The 17,527-nt window shown below is 57.1% G+C and overlaps 6 protein-coding genes across 6 annotated transcripts in view; 3 read left to right on the top strand and 3 right to left on the bottom strand.

The window, feature by feature from the left end:
* VDAG_06382 (uncharacterized protein) overlaps positions 1-780 on the top strand; it is a gene marked incomplete at both ends in the record, with an annotated part of 960 nt that extends 180 nt beyond the window's left edge. Inside the window, one exon of the mRNA XM_009658760.1 lies at positions 22-780. Within this exon, the coding sequence (XP_009657055.1) occupies positions 22-780 (759 nt within the window). The remainder of the gene's footprint in view (positions 1-21) is intronic.
* An 80-nt stretch (positions 781-860) lies between these two features.
* VDAG_06381 (protein phosphatase PP2A regulatory subunit A) lies at positions 861-3,532 on the bottom strand (the record flags this gene model as incomplete). The annotated part of the gene is made up of 8 exons (XM_009658759.1): positions 861-1,596; positions 1,660-1,997; positions 2,053-2,153; positions 2,204-2,463; positions 2,522-3,013; positions 3,070-3,221; positions 3,288-3,393; positions 3,467-3,532. The coding sequence occupies 8 exons, from the start codon at positions 3,530-3,532 to the stop codon at positions 1,237-1,239; spliced, it is 1,875 nt and encodes a 624-aa protein (XP_009657054.1). The 3' UTR covers positions 861-1,236.
* A 1,130-nt stretch (positions 3,533-4,662) lies between these two features.
* Positions 4,663-6,728, top strand: VDAG_06380 (phenylalanyl-tRNA synthetase beta chain; the record flags this gene model as incomplete). Its single annotated transcript, XM_009658758.1, has 3 exons — positions 4,663-4,715; positions 4,869-6,584; positions 6,683-6,728. The coding sequence occupies 3 exons, from the start codon at positions 4,663-4,665 to the stop codon at positions 6,726-6,728; spliced, it is 1,815 nt and encodes a 604-aa protein (XP_009657053.1).
* Positions 6,729-6,892: 164 nt separating this feature from the next.
* VDAG_06379 (myotubularin) lies at positions 6,893-10,497 on the bottom strand. Its single transcript, XM_009658757.1, has 2 exons — positions 10,088-10,497; positions 6,893-10,026 (listed from the first exon to the last, which is right to left on the bottom strand). Exons 1-2 carry the CDS (start codon positions 10,100-10,102, stop codon positions 7,708-7,710), a joined length of 2,334 nt encoding a protein of 777 aa, XP_009657052.1. The 5' UTR covers positions 10,103-10,497; the 3' UTR covers positions 6,893-7,707.
* A 1,590-nt stretch (positions 10,498-12,087) lies between these two features.
* On the top strand, positions 12,088-13,080 carry VDAG_06378 (40S ribosomal protein S3; the record flags this gene model as incomplete). The annotated part of the gene is made up of 2 exons (XM_009658756.1): positions 12,088-12,110; positions 12,315-13,080. The coding sequence occupies 2 exons, from the start codon at positions 12,088-12,090 to the stop codon at positions 13,078-13,080; spliced, it is 789 nt and encodes a 262-aa protein (XP_009657051.1).
* A 1,367-nt stretch (positions 13,081-14,447) lies between these two features.
* On the bottom strand, positions 14,448-16,151 carry VDAG_06377 (ichthyin; the record flags this gene model as incomplete). Its single annotated transcript, XM_009658755.1, has 7 exons — positions 14,448-14,940; positions 14,995-15,286; positions 15,361-15,612; positions 15,706-15,796; positions 15,904-15,929; positions 15,999-16,042; positions 16,135-16,151. 7 exons carry the CDS (start codon positions 16,149-16,151, stop codon positions 14,448-14,450), a joined length of 1,215 nt encoding a protein of 404 aa, XP_009657050.1.
* Positions 16,152-17,527: the final 1,376 nt, after the last annotated feature.

The raw sequence follows: 17,527 nt of genomic DNA, 5'->3' as shown, positions 1-17,527 counted from the left end.
ATTCCCCTGTACACGCGCGAGCTCACAAACCACGCGGCCGACCCGTCCGACGAGGGCACCGTCTGGTTCGACGACGCTGACGCCGAGGCCCGCGTGCTCGCCTACCTCGAGGCCCTCCCCGAAGCGGCCCCCTTCGACCACGACCTGCGCCAGGCCGACGCCGCGTTCCTCGACCTCGGCTGCGGCAACGGCAGCCTGCTGTTCGCGCTGCGCGACGACGGCTGGGCCGGCCGCATGCTGTGCGTCGACTACAGCGAGCGCAGCGTCGCGCTGGCGCGGCAGATTGCCGCGGCGAGGCGGGCGGCGCAGGAGGACGAGGACACGGATGCGGCCGGGGGTGAGGGCGGGGGCGGGGGCGAGGACAGGGATGCCGACGGCGAGGGCGAGGCGCAGATTGGGTTTGCAGAGTGGGATGTGCTGCGCGGGGACTTTGGCGCCGTGCTCGACGGCCCGCAGCGCGAGGGGTGGTCTGTCGTGCTGGACAAGGGCACCTTTGACGCCGTGTGCCTCTCTGGCGAGCAGGATGCCGCGACGGGGAGGCGCGTCAGCGAGGGCTACCGCGCGCGGGTGCTCGCGCTCGTCAAGGAGGGCGGCCTGTTTCTCGTGACGAGCTGCAACTGGACCGAGGACGAGCTGAGGGCGTGGTTCGAAGGGGCTGGCGACGGCGGCGCCGCGGGCAAGCTCGTCATGGTCGGACGGGTCGCATATCCGAGCTTCCAGTTTGGCGGCGCCAAGGGGCAGGCTATCAGCACGGTCGCCTTTCAGAGGCAGAGGGCCTGACAAGGAAAACGAGAAGATCAGGCAGGGAGCGGGAGAGAGGTCCATCAACTTAGCAAAAGCATCTTGTTCATACACCCTTTCATGCTACCATCACTTTCCATTCGTTGTGTGAAGACTGCTCAGCTACTTCGAATGATACACCGTGTCTTCCGCAGAAACGCAAACGATACCAAACAGTCATCGCTTGGTACCAGGACTCTCTCTTCGAATTGGCACCTGCCGCCGCCTGTATCACATCTTGTCTAGCACTCAGCCTCCCCTCTCCATGCTTTTTCTGCTCCCCTGTTCTGGCTTCGTGTTTTTTTCCACCCGATCGCCCTGTCTAGTGCTGTTAGACCGTTGTTATTGCCATTGCCTCATGAGCCGGCGAGGTATCTCTGCCTCGCCGGCGACGAACGGAAAAAAAGGTATGTCGAGTCGAAAGTGGGAATTGCTTCATTACGTCTCTCATCTCATCTATGGTGATGTGTTCATCGGCTCGCCGCTCGCCGCCGCACCCGTCACGCTGTTGGCAGCTGTCGTGGCGAAAAAGCGAACATCCACATCGTCGTCCTTCTGCAGCTTCTCCAGCTTGGGCAGAATCCTTGACTGAATGAGCTCCATGCCGCGCGGCGAGGGCGTGAAGCTGGCGCCCTCCTTCTCCAGCGCATAAATGGTGCCCTCCTCAGGCAAGCGACGCAGCACGTCAATGAGGACTCCGTACGTCTTGGCTACGTTGAAGCGAATGTTGGGAATGTCGTCTTCGGCAAGCTTGTCGAGGAGCTGGGGCAGGATGCTCTTCGCAATGACGTCCATGCTGACAACCGAGGCGAGCGTCTACACACCGTTAGCAACAACGACCGACACGCACAAAGTCTCGTGTAGCAAAAGTCAACTCACAGTAATGGCGAAGCAGGTGGTCATCCTGTAGAGATAATTGGGGTGGTTGCCCATGGCCATGACCTTCGGAATGATAGCCTCGTTGGCCCACTCAACACCAAAGACCTCGGTCAACTTCTTCAGGTTGTGCGTAGCGGCCTCTCGGATAGAGAAGACCGTATCGCCCAGCCAGCCCATGCAAAGGTTAGCCAGCTTCTCGTCGAAGAACTTGACACCAAGCTGGCTGGCCAGGAGCGGAATGTATTCGATGATGGCCAGACGAACGCGCCATTGCTTGTCTTCGGCCAGCTGGATGATAGCCGGGAGCAGCGACTGCGAGAGCAGCTCAATGCCGATAACTTCACACGCTGTTAGCCTCTTTGTCCGCCTTCATTGTCCGCAGAATGTACATACCCTGGTTGACAAGCTCGAGCTTGGAAATGATGTGCAGGCGGACCTCAGGGAACTCATCCTTGAGCATCTGGAGGAACATGGGGAGCAAGTGGTCAATAGTCCTGCGCCTGTTAGCAGAGGGCAAGGGATAAAGCTCGGGGCAACAACGTACTCCTGCTTGCCAAGAATAGGAGCGAGGCCGCTGATCTGCGTACCAAGCGCAGCCCGGACGTGCTGGGAGGTGTCGGAAACGAGATCTTCGATGCTGCCCATGATGTCATTGAGCAGGACATTGCGATCAATGAGAGCGCAGAAGCCGGGTATTTGGCCAGCGATGGCGGTCCTGACTTCGGCCTCGGTATCCTTGAGCATCTTGACGAAGGCAGGGACGAGGTCTCTGGAAAGAACCTCATCGTCGACAGCCTTGGCAATCTGTTCCAAAACGTTAAAACAAACGCTTCTTGTTGGACTGCAAAATTTTGACACTCACCTGTTCAAAGCGGTCGGCAATCATATAGCGTACCCTCCAGCTCTTGTCCTCAATCAAGCTACGCAGAAGAGCGAGGAGAACGCCGTGGCTGGATTGCTGCTCCTTGGGAACAACCTCAGCGATGGAAGCCAAAATCTCGATGGTCAACAGCCGGACACTATCCTGGTCATCCTGGGCGAGGTGCTGGAAAAGAGGCATCATCTCCTCGATGACAACGTCGGCGGGCATCTCCTTGACAAACTTGGCCATGTTGGTGGCGGCCTGACGACGGACCATGGGTGTCTCGTCATGAACAAGCTGACCGAACGCCTTTCGCAAATCTTCCTGGGTGCCGGCAGACACCTTACTGTAAGGAGCCGTGTAGAGGCCGCAGCCGGACACCTTGGAGGTGAACCAATCGGCCTTGGAGAGGCGGAATGTGAGGGGGATGAAGTACTCTTCGACTTGCTTGGGGGAGAGTTCGTTGCAGATCTTGTTGAGGGACTCGACAGCCTGTTCATTGTTTAGTCAAGCTTGGTTCGCCGGACGAACGAGGGAAATCTGCCTACCTTGTCACGCACGACGGGCTCCTCTATCGCGGCAAGGTTCTCGAGAGGGGACAGGAGGACGTGACCAAAGTCAGGACCTCCGACATACTCGATAAAGCTGCCGAGCTCCTCGCTGAGAGCAACGAGAACCTCGTCCTCGTCCTCGACAGACTCTAGACTGCTGTTAGAAGAAGGAGGAGGGGCACCGAAAGGTTTGAGGGGCTCGCTGAGCAACTAACCATCGAGAAAAGGAATCAGCTCATCGCGAGTGCGCTCGGCGCCGAGAGCGAGGGCGATAGTGGAGAGACGGTGAATGGCATTGAGACGGAGAAGAACATCGTCGTGCTGGAAGGCAAAGTCAACAAATGATCGTGCCAGTGATGCTATCCGCGCGGGCAAGTTGGGCTCTGGTGCCTACCTTGAGCTCGTCGATGAGGACGGCGATGGGGTAGAGCTCGTCGGTGGCATTCGGCGCGTCTGCCATGGCGAGCGATGTGGAGGAATGCGCGTCTATGTGTGAATGGAGGGGATAGTGTTGTAAATGCACAGGTCGTCTGTCGTCGGCTGGGCGATCAGGAGGGATCGCGTGCGTGTGATGCAATGGGGGGGCGGGTTGTTGGTTGGATAGCGTGGTGTGTGGTGGTGGTGGTGGGTTTGGTGCGGGCGGCGGTTTGGGCAGGCGGCGAGGGAACCAACGGCGGGCTGCGGTTGTTGGCTGGCTGGGTGTGGGATCGGTGAATGAGCCCGATCGGATGCAGGAGAATGGTTGACGGAGGTTGCGAGCAAAAGGCCGACCTGTGCCAGAATGGGAGATGGGTATGGAGTGGGCAAGGTCAGCTGGAGAGCGGGCGCACGAGGGTGTGGGTGATGGTGATGGTCAAAGATGGGGGCAGAAGGCAGAGCAGAGGGATGGCAATGGCAATCCGTTGTTTCTGACGACGAGGTTCAGGTTCGCACCCGGGTCCCACCCACCCACTCGAGCCACCTCAGGCGAAGCTTTGTTGCTCAATGACGGGCCAAGGTCGTGGTACCTACGCGGTACGTATCTCTCTGCCCAGTACGTAGGTACCTACCTGACCTACCTTAGGTACCTAGGTAGCGCCTGCTCCCTCTCCTCTCTGCGTCCCTCCCACCTCGTCTCCTCATCTCTTGGGCGTTGGGCCCCCTGAAATTACAGCGCGCCTACCCCGCTGGTGCAGGAGGACGGCAGAGAGCAAGTGGCTGGTGTGTGCCCTGCTGGAGCCACACCTGGTGCACGAGCCACGAAGCTGTGCAGTCGCTGCCGCTTTAACAAATGGCTGGTACCACCTAGCCATGCCTAAGGTAATTGTAAGGTGCCCTGCGCAAGGCGCGTTAAGTGGTGCTGTTCCTGACCCCTCCTCAGGCACCCACCAGACCATCCGTGAGCCCTCTCTGCCCCTCCAACCCCTCCTCTTAGAGCAGCGTCAAACTTTTACCGCCCCCCGGGTTTCGGACGGCGGCTTCACCACGACCCCCCCAAAATTTCCTGTGACTCAAGGACACTCCCAAGCCGGTGCATACACGATCCCCGGCGGCCTGGCATAGACCTACACTTGCAATTGACCACGGCCTATCCAACACGCAAACGCCACCATGCCGACCATCACCGTCAACAAGTACGACCTGTACAAGGCCTTGGGACAGAAGTGAGTTGCGCCTCACCCCCTCCTCTCCGCGGCTGACCAGGACCCTGTGTCTTGATCATCTCGACCCCACCATCCGTGACCCCGTATCGCAACATCGCCGAAGCTTCTCCTCCCAAACCCATGCCGAAAGCTGACTCTTGGAACCTTGCCTAGCTTCACCACAGAGGAGTTCGAGGACCTCTGCTTCGAGTTCGGCATTGAGCTTGACGAGGATACCGAAAATGACGACCGACCCATCGTCGATGGCGTCCAGGCGCCCCCCGAGTTGAAGATCGAGATCCCCGCCAACCGCTACGACATGCTGTGTTTTGAGGGTATTGCGCTCATGCTGAACATTTTCCGGGAGAAGACGCCCTCCCCAAACTACAAGCTCGTGGAACCCAAGAACCCCGAACTCTCCGTCATCAACGTCCACCCCGATACCGCCAAGGTCCGCCCTCTCGTCGCCGGCGCCATCCTGAGGAACATCAAGTTCACCCAGGAGAGCTACAACTCCTTCATCTCCCTGCAAGATAAGCTGCACATGAACCTCGCGAGGCAAAGGACGTTGGTGTCTATCGGCACCCACGATCTCGACACGATAGAAGGTCCATTCACGTACGAGGCGCTGCCTCCCAAGGACATCAAGTTCAAGCCCCTGAACCAGACCAAGGAGATGGACGGCGAAGAGCTGATGAAGTTCTACGAAGCGGACAAGCACCTCGGCAAATACCTTCACATCATTCGCGACGCGCCCGTGTACCCCGTCATCTTCGACAAGAACCGTACCGTCTGCTCGTTGCCGCCCATCATCAACGGCGAACACTCCAAGATCAGCGTCAACACCAAGAACGTCTTCATCGAGATCACCGCCACCGATGCCACCAAGCTGCAGGTCGTCTGCGACATGATGGTGACAATGTTCTCCGGAAACTGCGCCGAGCCCTTCACCGTCGAGCCCGTCAAGATTGTCTCCGACCACAACCAGCAGACGAGGACGACGCCTTCTCTCGCCCTGAGGACGATGGACGTGGAGATTGACTACCTCAACGCCTGCACCGGTCTCAACGAGGCCCCCGAGAAGCTGTGCCAGCTGCTCTCCAAGATGGCCTACATCGCCAAGCCTTCGTCCAAAGACAGCAACATTCTCGAGGTCTCCATCCCCGTGACCCGCGCCGACGTGCTGCACCAGTGCGACGTCATGGAGGACCTCGCCATCTGCCACGGCTACAACAACCTGCCCCGATCCACCCCCAACAAGAGCGCCACCATTGGCGCGCCCCTCCCCATCAACAAGCTCAGCGACATCATCCGCACCGAGGCCGCCATGTCCGGCTGGAGCGAGGTCATGCCCCTCATCCTCTGCGCCCACGACGAGAACTTTGCCTGGCTCAACCGCAAGGACGACGGCACAACAGCCGTCCGCCTCGCCAACCCCAAGACGGCCGAGTACCAGGTCGTCCGCACCACCCTCCTCCCCGGCCTCCTCAAGACGATCCGCGAGAACAAGGGCCACAGCGTGCCCCTCAAGATCTTCGAGGTCGCCGACGTCGTCTTCAAGGACGAGACCCAGGAGCGCAGGGCCCGCAACGAGCGCCACTTTGCCGCCGCCTGGTACGGCAAGACGTCGGGCTTCGAGGTCGTCCACGGCCTCCTCGACCGCGTCCTCCTCATGCTGCGCACCGCCTTTGTCGCCCGCGACGAGGGCCTCGCTGCCAAGAAGGGTGTCGATCCCACCCCGCAGGACGGCTACTGGATCGAGGAGGTCGACGAGCCCACCTTCTTCGCCGGCCACGCCGCTGGCGTCTACCTCCGCGTCGCCGGCAAGGAGCACCGCATTGGCGAGTTTGGCATCCTGCACCCGACTGTGCTGGACAAGTTTGACCTGAAGTGAGTTTGCCTTTTTCCCCTGCTTTCCTCTTTTCCTCTTCTTGCATGGTTCCTTTTCTTGCATGGTTGCGCGGAACACTTTTGCTGACCCCTGCCAGATACCCCGTGAGCACTCTTGAGATCAACCTCGAGGTCTTTTTGTAGAGATGAGACGATGGGATGTGGGACGTGGACATGATGACGCGGGATGCACAAAATAGAACGCCAGGTAGATGAATGAACAAACAAGTTAAAACCTCTCAAAATTTAGAGAGCTGGCCAAGCATATCTTCACACTGTTGTGGCACCCATGGATCGAATGAACGAATGTCTTATCATGATGGTCATTGTGATGCGTGGCGTCAATGAAGCGCGCATCGATGACGCCCGCCTATGGAAGCTGAATCCAACCCAGTTCGTAGCAAATGTCAACCCACCACCTCTTCACGCGAATCCTCGCCACTGGTAGCAATACCAAAATAAGTCCTGAACGCCATTCTCCATGTGCTTCTACTGAAGTCTTTAGTAATAAACGACCGAACCATCCGGGCCTGCGTGGCACGCAGAGCTAGGCCACCAGCCCCTGCATGACCCCCAAAAAATTGTAGACGAAGCAAAAAGCAAAAGTTGGACAAAACAGCCATGCCCCTACGTGGTAGTACTTTTGACGAGGCCTGGCTTGTGGCGACGTATTGTGATGCTTGCCTGCAAACCAGCCAGCTGCGCATCACAGAGGCTGATACTGTCGGACAACTCAATCAAGAGACACCCCGTTGTCTCGAGATGGCAAATCCTCCCCGGAAGACACGAGAAAGTTACCGGACAAAGTGCTGATGCCTGACTGATCCATCTGCAATCTGGAGACTTGAAGGGAGGAGACCCCATCACCACTGCTGAAATAGCCGGCGCCAACATCTACATCCGAGGACGATGGGGGGCGCGAGTTGTCGGGTGAGTTGGGTAGACTGGTAATGTTAAAGTCGATCTCGCCTTGCGTTCCCCACCCTGACGTGCCGTGTGCGTACTCCCATATGTGGGAGGAGGCTGTGGTGGCCTCGGTGCACGAGCACTTGTCGTCCAAAAGGTCGCGCGGGTGATTGAGGAGCTCGTAGGGCGCTTCGTGCATTCGCTCGAACATGACGCCCTACGTCAGGCTATGCAGTTCCTGCTCGGTGCGCGTCGCCGTCGCCGTCGATGGGCCCGGTGATGTGCCGCGGTTGCCCAAGTTGCTTAGGGCATTCATGCCCCTGCCAATGTTGCCAGCGATGCCACTGCGAATGGCCGAAAACGCGTTACCGTTGGCGCCCTCAGCAGAGGCACTTCTGTGCAGAGCACGGGGCTCTGGCGTCAGAGTCGTATGAGCGGTCTCAACCGCGCTGAGGACCGACTGGCTGGTGGGGAGCCCAGGAGGTTTGGGGCTATCACTTTTAGGAGGCGTACTTGGTTGGCTCTGAGCGTAAGACATCTCGGTCGATGGCTGAAAGTTGGCCATTGCTGAAGCCTTTGACTGCTGAGCAGCAGCGGCAGCATTCAGGTCGCCATTCATCTCCTCGTCGGTCCGGTTGAACGACTGGTGCCACCAGCGGATGTTGTCCAGGACGGGCAAAATGATGCGCTCAAGGCCCTTGGTATGATCATCCACAGTGGGGTTGTAGGCTTTGTTGGTGAACTCAGCTTTCCTCGAGAGAAAATAACCCCAAACCGACGAAGTCTTGTGTGACAAGTCAACATCATGGCGCTGCTTCTCCGAGTTGTACAGAAAGGTGCCGTACTGGCACGAGTAGAGATGGTACAGCAAACGGCGAAGGAACCGCTCGTTGAATTCGAAACGGTCGGGGTTTTGGCGCAGCAGCTGGTAGACACAGTCAAGGAACTGGTGGAAAACGGGACTGATCATCTTAGGATCAGTCGCCTCGCCATTTGCGACAGTGCCAGTAGAACCTTCAAGCGCCGTGTCGAGCTCGGCTGCATCATCCTTGTTCTGGTTGAAAAAGCGGCGCGCGCTAGCAATTGCGCTCTGGAAAGCATCACCCCTGCCGTCATTCTCGCCAGGCTGAACCGTAGCGCCTGCCATGGCGTCTCTTTGAATTTGGAAGTTGCTTTCATGATTGAGATGTCCTGATCGCAAGCGGAACATGTGGCCGAAGGAGAGCCAGTCCTTCTCGATGAGAACGATAAAGCCCTCGATGGAACGGTAATAAGGGTCAAGCATCAGCTGGCTAAGCGCGCTGAGCTGGCTTGTCCGATCCCACCCGTCGGAGCAGTGGATTAGAACGTGGGAATGGAAAATTCCAATCTGTCTCGTGATGAGGCTCGCACCCTGGAGAACGGCCCTGGTGTGCTTAAGCCAGCCACTGTTCGCCAGCAGTTCACGATTCGGAGGAAGTGGTGAAATGTCAGCATCCTTGATGGCTTCGACGACCTTGTTAAGAGAATTACGCATGATGTGGATGTTTTCGATGCTAAGGAAAACCTTCCGTGATCCTGGGTAGCGATCCATCGGCTCCGATCCCATGCCTTGGACCTGATTGACCATGGCGTTGACGGTTGGCCGTGCATCGACAATGAGATTACTTTGTTGAGCGCCGTATATGAGGCGCTGACCTGTCTTCTCATCGTACATATTCGGTGTGTTGGCAAGGAAGCTGTCTTCGAAACGCTCCGAGTCGGTCAACTGAGCCTCGATGGCATCTATTTGACTTGGCGGGGGAGGAAGGTCCCCTTCATTGTAAGGTGGTGAAGCTGAAAAACAGGCTGCAACGAGTTTTTCGTCCTGGATGTTGTTCTTTCGAGTGATACCAGATAGTGGTTGAGAACTGCGTGTAATTGTGCAGTTGTTGACAGGGTGAATATAGGAAAGCGCCGGGATGCGGCACCTAGAGCGATAGTCCTTTGCGTATTTGAGGACATTGTCAGATATAGAAGAGGGAACAACCAGCATGGCGGGGTAGGTGTCGCAAAAACTATAGTCTTTGTTGATCCAGGTAATGCGCCAACCCTTGTCTGTCGACTTTTCACTAATGCCCTGCCTTCGAAACTCTGCTTTGGCATCGTACATTTCCCACCCATTGACGGACTGCTCATGTTTGGAAGGTTTGTGGCTAAACGCGTAGAGCTTTTGGACAGTTCCCAACTTGCAGGTCCTGACCTTGACGAAATCGAAGACTTCGCGCGCGATCTTGTCGTCCATGAAATTGAAGGCGACGTAAATGAAATCACGTCCTTTGAGGCGAATAGAACTTGGAATGCCGGATGTTGGTGGTGTTGGACGCAGGGTGAACTGCGATATCATTGTGAAGCTGATCCATGATTCACGAGTCTTTGGGGCGCTAGTAGTGGTCGTCGAGTCGGGTGTATCCTTGGGTTCCGGGACAGGAGCGCAGAAGACAAGATGAAAGTCAGTCAGTCTGAGGGTGCCCGTTGTCGTGAGACCGCCGTTGATGCACTGCACCTCGGGGATCACCTGCAAGACGCGGTCAGATCACGGCAAGCTTGATGTGAAGGATAGAATTCGTATTGCGTACCTTCCTCGCCTCCATTTCGTCTTTTGCAACTCCACAAAGCAAGTTGTGTAACAGGTCCTCCGCGTCGTATTATGTAAAGAGGAATGCTTCAGAACAAGTGTTCCCAGAAAAGATTCGAGAGTTGGCGTCGGTGAATCCGAGACTGCCCCAGGCGCATGGTAGACGGGGGAGTAAGGTACGTGTACTCGGAAGATGCGGAGCTACGTCTGTCGGAGACGGAGGTAAATGAGGTAGCGCAGAGTGATAGATGCCCCTGAAGCAGGCAGATAAGAATCCAGAAGGGGATCTGTTGTTATTTATTGTGTGCAGTAGGACAAACACGCGGCGAGCAGGTTGTCATGGCATGTGAAGCTCCAAATTGCTCGCAGCTGTCGTGGTGATGATTGAAGCTGGCCTTGCGTCACAGGTTTGGTTTGGTCGACTGACATCCTAGCGGGGTCCGAATGGGCAGGGTGTGCTCGGAAGCCTCGCTGCTTTTACCGTGTGCTAAGCCTCAGGCGGTCTGGAATCTTAAGTTGATATTTGTGGCGCAGTACATTCTTCTCAGCCACACTCGGACTTCTCTATTGAAAGCAGATATCAACTGTGGAATATTTGATCACCCTGCTCATTCCACCGCTCTGACATTGTGTCAGGAGCCTTTGAGAGACAAACGGGTGGCAGCGGGGCGCCTGTTCCCAGACAGAATATTTACGGAGAAAAGGACGAGCGTCGGAGAATACTCATAAAGAGAGCCGTCAGCTCATGGTTGACTAATATCTACATATATACACATGGTCGATTTCCCTACATATTTCTTTTGCTACTAGAGTCGAGGCTCTCTGAAGTCTTCAGTGTGCTGGATCCGAGGTTTCTTGTTAACTCCGCCTTGCTGGCCGAACATAACACGAGATATTATCCTTGATGGTCGAAAGCTTGCCTAAGTTTGTGACAACTATGACCTTGATCCCTATCTTCGCGTCGATCTTTTTCGGACCCCGCCATGCTAAAGAAAATGCCGCCACCGAGCTGCCTAGTCGGCTGACATGGCCCAATGTCTAACGGGAGAGGCTGTTCGCTGTATTGCAGAGGCTGCGGCCTATGGTATAGAATCATGAGATACCTTCAGAGAGGGTTTTGTCTGGCTAAAAATGTGCGCAGATTCCACAATGAAAGCAATGCCCCAGCATACTATAGGTCTTCGAACCAGGTCGCTACTCATGTGCCGGCTTTCTAGCATTCGGATTGTTGGGTGGCCTGTTGGCCAGTCTCTGATGCGACGTGAAGCAGCAGCTTACGTGCCTAAGGGAGTTAAGCCCTCGACAAGACTACTGCAAAAGCGATTCCAAGCCAGATACAAAACTATGAGAACCTATCTGGTAATTTCACAGGATCACGGCAAACCCCACGACAAGTTTACCACGTACCGGGTTCACAACCAACGCAACCTGGACCTCTCGATCCGAGGGCGGGGGCGCCTTGAGGCATTCTCAGTTGTTCCTAACACCATATGCTGTGCGTGGCCTTCTGATCAACTTACAGTCCCAAAAGTCTTGACCATAAAACCGGCTAGAAAAACTTAAGTCAAGTTGAATGGGGCGTGGCTGAGCCTGGTTAGAATTCGTGAAGCAGAAGAGACCGTACCAAGCAGTATGCGACTGGTGTAGTCGATGCTCGCCTCCAAAACCCCCACCTCGAATATCGAGATCAGTCGGAATCGGTTCCGCACACCTGACTGAGGCGCACGGACCACCAAACAGCAAACCGTGGAGGCCCCACCAATGTCCCTCTGCTCCTGCCTCCCAGACTCTGACAACGAATGGCCGGTCGCACGGGCCACTCCGCTTAGGGCTTTCAATTTTCTACCCACCAAATTCTGAGCCCAGCACTGGCGACACCTGTGTCTGAACAACCTCGACTCGACCGACCACCCGCCTCTAACGACCGCATCATCGCCCTCTCGATTCTTCCCTTACGTCCCATTCTCCGAACCCCACGAGACTCCGGACACAGAAGACAAGATGGCTGCTCCCGGCACTCAGATGTAAGCTTTGCTATCCTGCCTGTCTTGCATCCCATGCCACCACCCCGCGTCTGGGCCTTGGGATCACGAACTTTTTTTCCCCTCCCGTTTGTGTGTTTCCTGCGGTGTCCTGGCTCAATGCGATTTTGGGCTCCTCCAAAAAAGAGAGAATAAGAAAATCATCGACCAAGAACAACGTTGCTGACTCTTCTTCTCCTTCTCTAGCTCCAAGCGCAGAAAGTTCGTGGCTGATGGCGTCTTCTACGCCGAGCTGAACGAGTTCTTCCAGCGCGAGCTGGCCGAGGAGGGCTACTCGGGCGTCGAGGTCCGCGTCACCCCCACCGTCACCGACATTATCATCCGCGCGACGCACACCCAGGAGGTTCTCGGCGAGCAGGGCCGCCGCATCCGCGAGCTCACCTCGCTCATCCAGAAGCGCTTCAAGTTCCCCGAGAACAGCGTCTCCCTGTACGCCGCCAAGGTCCAGAACCGTGGTCTCTCCGCCGTCGCCCAGTGCGAGTCCCTCCGCTACAAGCTCCTCAACGGCCTCGCCGTCCGCCGCGCCTGCTACGGTGTCCTCCGCTTCATCATGGAGTCGGGCGCCAAGGGTTGCGAGGTCGTCGTCTCCGGCAAGCTCCGCGCCGCCCGCGCCAAGTCCATGAAGTTCACCGACGGCTTCATGATCCACTCCGGCCAGCCCGCCAAGGACTTCATCGACCACGCCACCCGCCACGTCCTGCTGCGCCAGGGCGTCCTCGGCATCAAGGTCAAGATCATGCGCGGCTCCGACCCCGAGGGCAAGTCCGGCCCCCAGAAGTCCCTCCCCGACGCCGTCACCATCATCGAGCCCAAGGAGGAGCAGTCCGTCGTCCAGCCCATGAGCCAGGACTACGGCGCCAAGGCTGCCGCCGCCCAGGCCCAGGCCGAGGCCGCGCGGGCCGAGGAGCAGCAGGAGGGTGGCGAGGAGGCGGCGCCCGCTGAGCAGCAGTAGGAGGCTTCTGATCGTGGCGAGCAGCAGCCGCACCAGACGCCCGCCGACGCCGTCGCCTCTGACCTCCCCGACGTCCGCTTCTCCGAATCCGAACTCCTGGCCACGCGCCAATACGACTTCACTCGGGCATTCGGGTTCTGAGCAGCTGGGCATACGGGAATCGAAGAGCAACGGCTCGGAGGGGCGCCTGATGCACCACCCTATTTTTTTTTTTAGTTCCCCCCCCCCGAAAGAGGGGAAAAAAAGAGAAAAGGGTAAAGCACGGAAAGGAGGGCTGGTTTCATTACCAACAAAGGCGTCTTGATCATTTGCATCACACTGCGGCAAAGGGATTTTTCCGGAAAACGTCTGGTTGCGCCTGGCTTGTAATGATGACACAAGTTAAAGAAGCAACGAGAGATATTTTTGACCAAACTTGTTCGTTTCCCCGTGATATTTGCCTGTTGTGATGAACTGCCGAGTCTTGTGTCACGCCTACCCCGGAAATCGACGTCTTCACGGAGGATCGGACAGGCCATCGCATTCTGAGCTCGTCGGAGCTGGTCATGTAACATTCATCATGTTGAGGCTGCTCTTCTATGACTGTCGTGCCGCCGTGTGCCTCCAACGGCCGGGGTGGAACAGGAGAGGCCTACCCGTCCCGGCGGTGGCACCCCCCTCTGCTCCGTTTCTCCCCTTCGTCTTAACCCTCCTCCACCCCGCACAACCACCTCCCGATCTGATCGTACAGCGGACTCGCTCCCGAAGGTTGATGCTATGTGCAAAAAAATAAAAATAAAATCCCCACCATGTATGTCATGACGGACGCGCAAACGAAGTGTAAAAAAACATCAAATAGAGCGAACACGTAGCAAATCCATCCCGATAAAGTAAAAAAAAAAACGCCGATAAATCCCGCCCCCCCCATTTCCTTATTTTGGAAATACGCGCTGCCCCCCCCGATGATCAAGGGGCGCACAGTCTGCCGGGGGCGCGCCTTCGTTGGTGTTCCCCCGCGCCGACGGGTCATTCGTCTCGTGGAACTCTCTGTGTGTGTGTGTACGGGGAGCACCTGTCGTTCGTCTTCAGTTATGTGTGTCTCATGAGTCCCTGACCCCCTTCCCTGTGCTGCGGCCACCGCAAGGAGAAATAGAAAGGTCTTCATTCATTCGGCTCCTTGCCCCCGGGCCTTGGTCCATGGAATAAAAAAATGTACAGTGACCCCCGTACCCTGTCACGTATGATACGTGTACAGGGTGGGATGGGGTCGGCGATGCGTCGAGAGGTAAAGACAAGCGGCCGCCGTTCGAGCCTGAGGGCGAGGCCGGGCTCGTGCTCAATGTGTCATGCAATTCAGGTAAATCGACGGTCTCGGTCGGGTGCAATTTTTATCGGTCGTGTGACCTCTGAGGCTGCATCTCAATCTCGTTATGGCCTCTTGACTTGCCGTTGGCGTTGGTGTTGCCGTTGACGCGGCCCGTCTGCGAGTCGTCGTCGCTGTCTTCGGCCAGGTCGGTGAGGCCAAACTCGGCACCCGCCTCCTCGTCGTAGGCCCGCATCAGGCCCGTCGTGTCGCCGTGGTGGCTACTCATGCTGTGCCGGGGATCCGTGCTCCTCCTGGCCTGCAGACTGAGACGGGTCTGTATGCTCGAGACCATGTCGGTACCGGTGGCGTCGGGGCCGCCGCGGCCAGAGACCATCTTCTGGCCGTGGGGGTCCGACCTCGAGAGGTTCAGCAGGTAAACGCCGGCAAATGTTGTCAGGAATCCGCTGAGGAGGGAGAGTGTGTTGACAACGTCGGTCGTGTTGAAGCCGCTGAAGAGGATAAAAGAGGCGCAGAGGGTAAAGGTCGTGAAGGTAACGTAGTAGAGGGGGTTGACGCTGCGCCAAACCTGTCAGTCAAAGTTACGAGCACCAGAGCGCATTCCAACTCACATATTGGTGGGGAAGTGAGCAAGCGCCTTGTTGAAGTAGTTCATCTGGGTCAAGATGCAGACGGTGGTCAAGATCATGAAGACGTAGGTCGAGGGGTGTGAGAACTGATTATGGCCGGCAAAGGTGAGCTTCAGGGCAATGCCAAAGGCCTTGACCGACATGACCGAGACGGAGCCGACGGTCGAGCAGATGAGGAGGTAGATGAGGGGGCTCTTCCTTCCGTAGACGGGAGCAACCTTGTAAATCATGACGATGGCGAAGACGCTGACGGCGAAAACGTAGAACAGGAAACCTGGCGCAACACGATGAGCGCCTGGACACACAAGGAAAAACACACTATTCTGGAAGCAAAGTGGGAGAACCTACCGGGCTGGATGGCATAGTGCAGAATCTGGTCTATGGTCTGGATGTCCTCATCAGGCGGGGCGTGCAGAACGATAATAACGGCACCGAGAAGACAGATGGCGCTTCCCAGCCTGCCCAAAATGCCGAGCTGCTCGTTGAGGAAGTAGGATCCGAGGACGGCTCCGATCAGGACAGACAGGGCGCCGAGGGGCGTGACGAGAATGGCTGGCGCAAAGGCGTAGGCGGCAAAGTTGCAAATCTCTCCAAGAACCACTACAAGGCTGAGTTAGCTCAGCTCAATGCAGCTTCGCCAGCAGCGCGTGCGACGGCGGAGGGGAGAGGCTCAGTCATGTGGGTGTTGCGTACGTGTCGAAATTCCCGCCCACCATATCGGGCTCTTCAAGTAGACGTAGCCATCACCTTCGAAGCCGTGTCGTTCTTCCGCATGCATGAGTCCCTGGAGAGTCGACATGTCAGTCACGTCGGGTCGGAATGGCGTCGATTTCGGCTTTGCTGTGCGACGCAGCAGCAGCCGGACGCACGCTGGTCTGGCCGAATAAATACCTTTTTCGTGATCACAAAGCTAACACCTGCGAGGATACGAGGTCAGCGAGCTGTCCGTCAAAGACGTCAAGATAAGAAAGCAGCGAGACGCATACCAATTGCCAAACTGGATGCTATGGCTAGCGCCAGGCCAATGTACCTAAAGAACCGCAGTCGTGTCAGCGCAACCTGTCCCCTCGAGCCTCGTGTTTCGCTGCCGCCAAAAATAGGTGGGTCGCAAAGAAAACGCACTTCTCTTCCAGCATCATGATGAAGGGTGTCGGCCGCGGTCCTGAGACGGCGGAAAAGAGTGTCGCGCGTGGGCGCAGGTATCGTCAGTCGAGAAGCAAACGAGCGTCGTGTGTCATCAAACGCAGAGCGAACAGTGGCGCTGGCAACGGAGTGATTCGAGAGTCGTTTTTTAAAAGGGGATGGCCGGTCGTGCTGGGCGGTTCGGTGCTAGTGCATGGATCGTGCTTCCAGGTCCAGAGCTCGCGGAGGGGGTTCGATGATGAGAGACGGAGAGACAGACTCGGTCAATGATGGCGCGCAGAGAGATTGACAATGCTGGGTGTCGTGATCGGCGCAAATGCCCTCGGGGCTGGTGATTTCGTTTCGCGGTCGTTGGTTGGGAGGGGAGGAAGGATGTTTCGTGGGTTTGGATTTTCGAGGACAAGGCAGAGAGACAGACGGACAGGGACTGAGTTAGTGCCAGTGGTGGACGGACCAGCGACCTTGGAGAGTCCGGGCAGACAGGCAGGCCACACAGGCCACACAGGCCCGAAGCTAGGTACCTGCCCACCTCTACCAAGGTACCCAGGTGGGCAGGTACTGCTCGGAGGACCTGGCCAGGGGGGAGGATCCCCCCCCAGCTCCCCAGGTCACAGGTAACAGGCGAATGGGCGGGAAGCGCTACGTAGCGTGATCCTGAACCAGTGGCTTCGCCAGTTTCAGAGCCAACCCCTGGCTACACGCAGCGACCCCCCTGGCTTGGTAGCATCCACAGCACTCAGGTACAGCCTCACTAACCCCCCCTCCCCCCCCCCCCCCAAAGAACCCGCTGACCTCAGCGTTCTCTCACACACTGTATTCCGACAGGAGCCCACCGACCAAAATTACAGTGTGAACAGGACTCCGCTTGAAATGGCGAGATGCTCAGCTAGGAAACTCCCAAGCTGATCACGGTTCCCTGTGGCTAGTGAGTGGGCCCACCCCTGAATCTACATGCAGCATTCTGCCGAACCTGGCTTCATCTACCCTTTCCCCCCTCGGTCCTCTGACGCGCCGCCGCCCCCTGGAACCGTCGTCGTCTTTTCATTGCTACTGGATCTGCGCGCAGAATGAGAGGCAAGGTCGTCGCTGACACGGCGCACAGGCCGGACTCGGCTACGGTACCCGCGGGCAAGACCAGGGCTAGGTGCCTAGGTAGGTAGGTACATATAAGTAAGTACCTAGAGAACGCGATCGAGTGCGTTGGGCGAGAGAACCGATCGTATCCCTCTCCCCACCCTCTTTTGTGATGCATCGAAAGCCTAAAAAGACGAAGGAAAAAAAAAGTCTCCTATCCGTAAATCCAAACGCAAACGCAAACAAATGTGGGTGCACATCCCTGGAAACGATCCCTATCCCGCTCCCTGCCACGAAG

The sequence above is a fragment of the Verticillium dahliae genome, genomic scaffold (genome assembly GCF_000150675.1).
Source record: "Verticillium dahliae VdLs.17 supercont1.12 genomic scaffold, whole genome shotgun sequence".
Classification (NCBI taxonomy): Eukaryota; Fungi; Ascomycota; class Sordariomycetes; order Glomerellales; family Plectosphaerellaceae; genus Verticillium; species Verticillium dahliae.
Note: the sequence above shows the minus strand (reverse complement) of the source record. Positions and strands in the feature narration are given on the sequence as shown.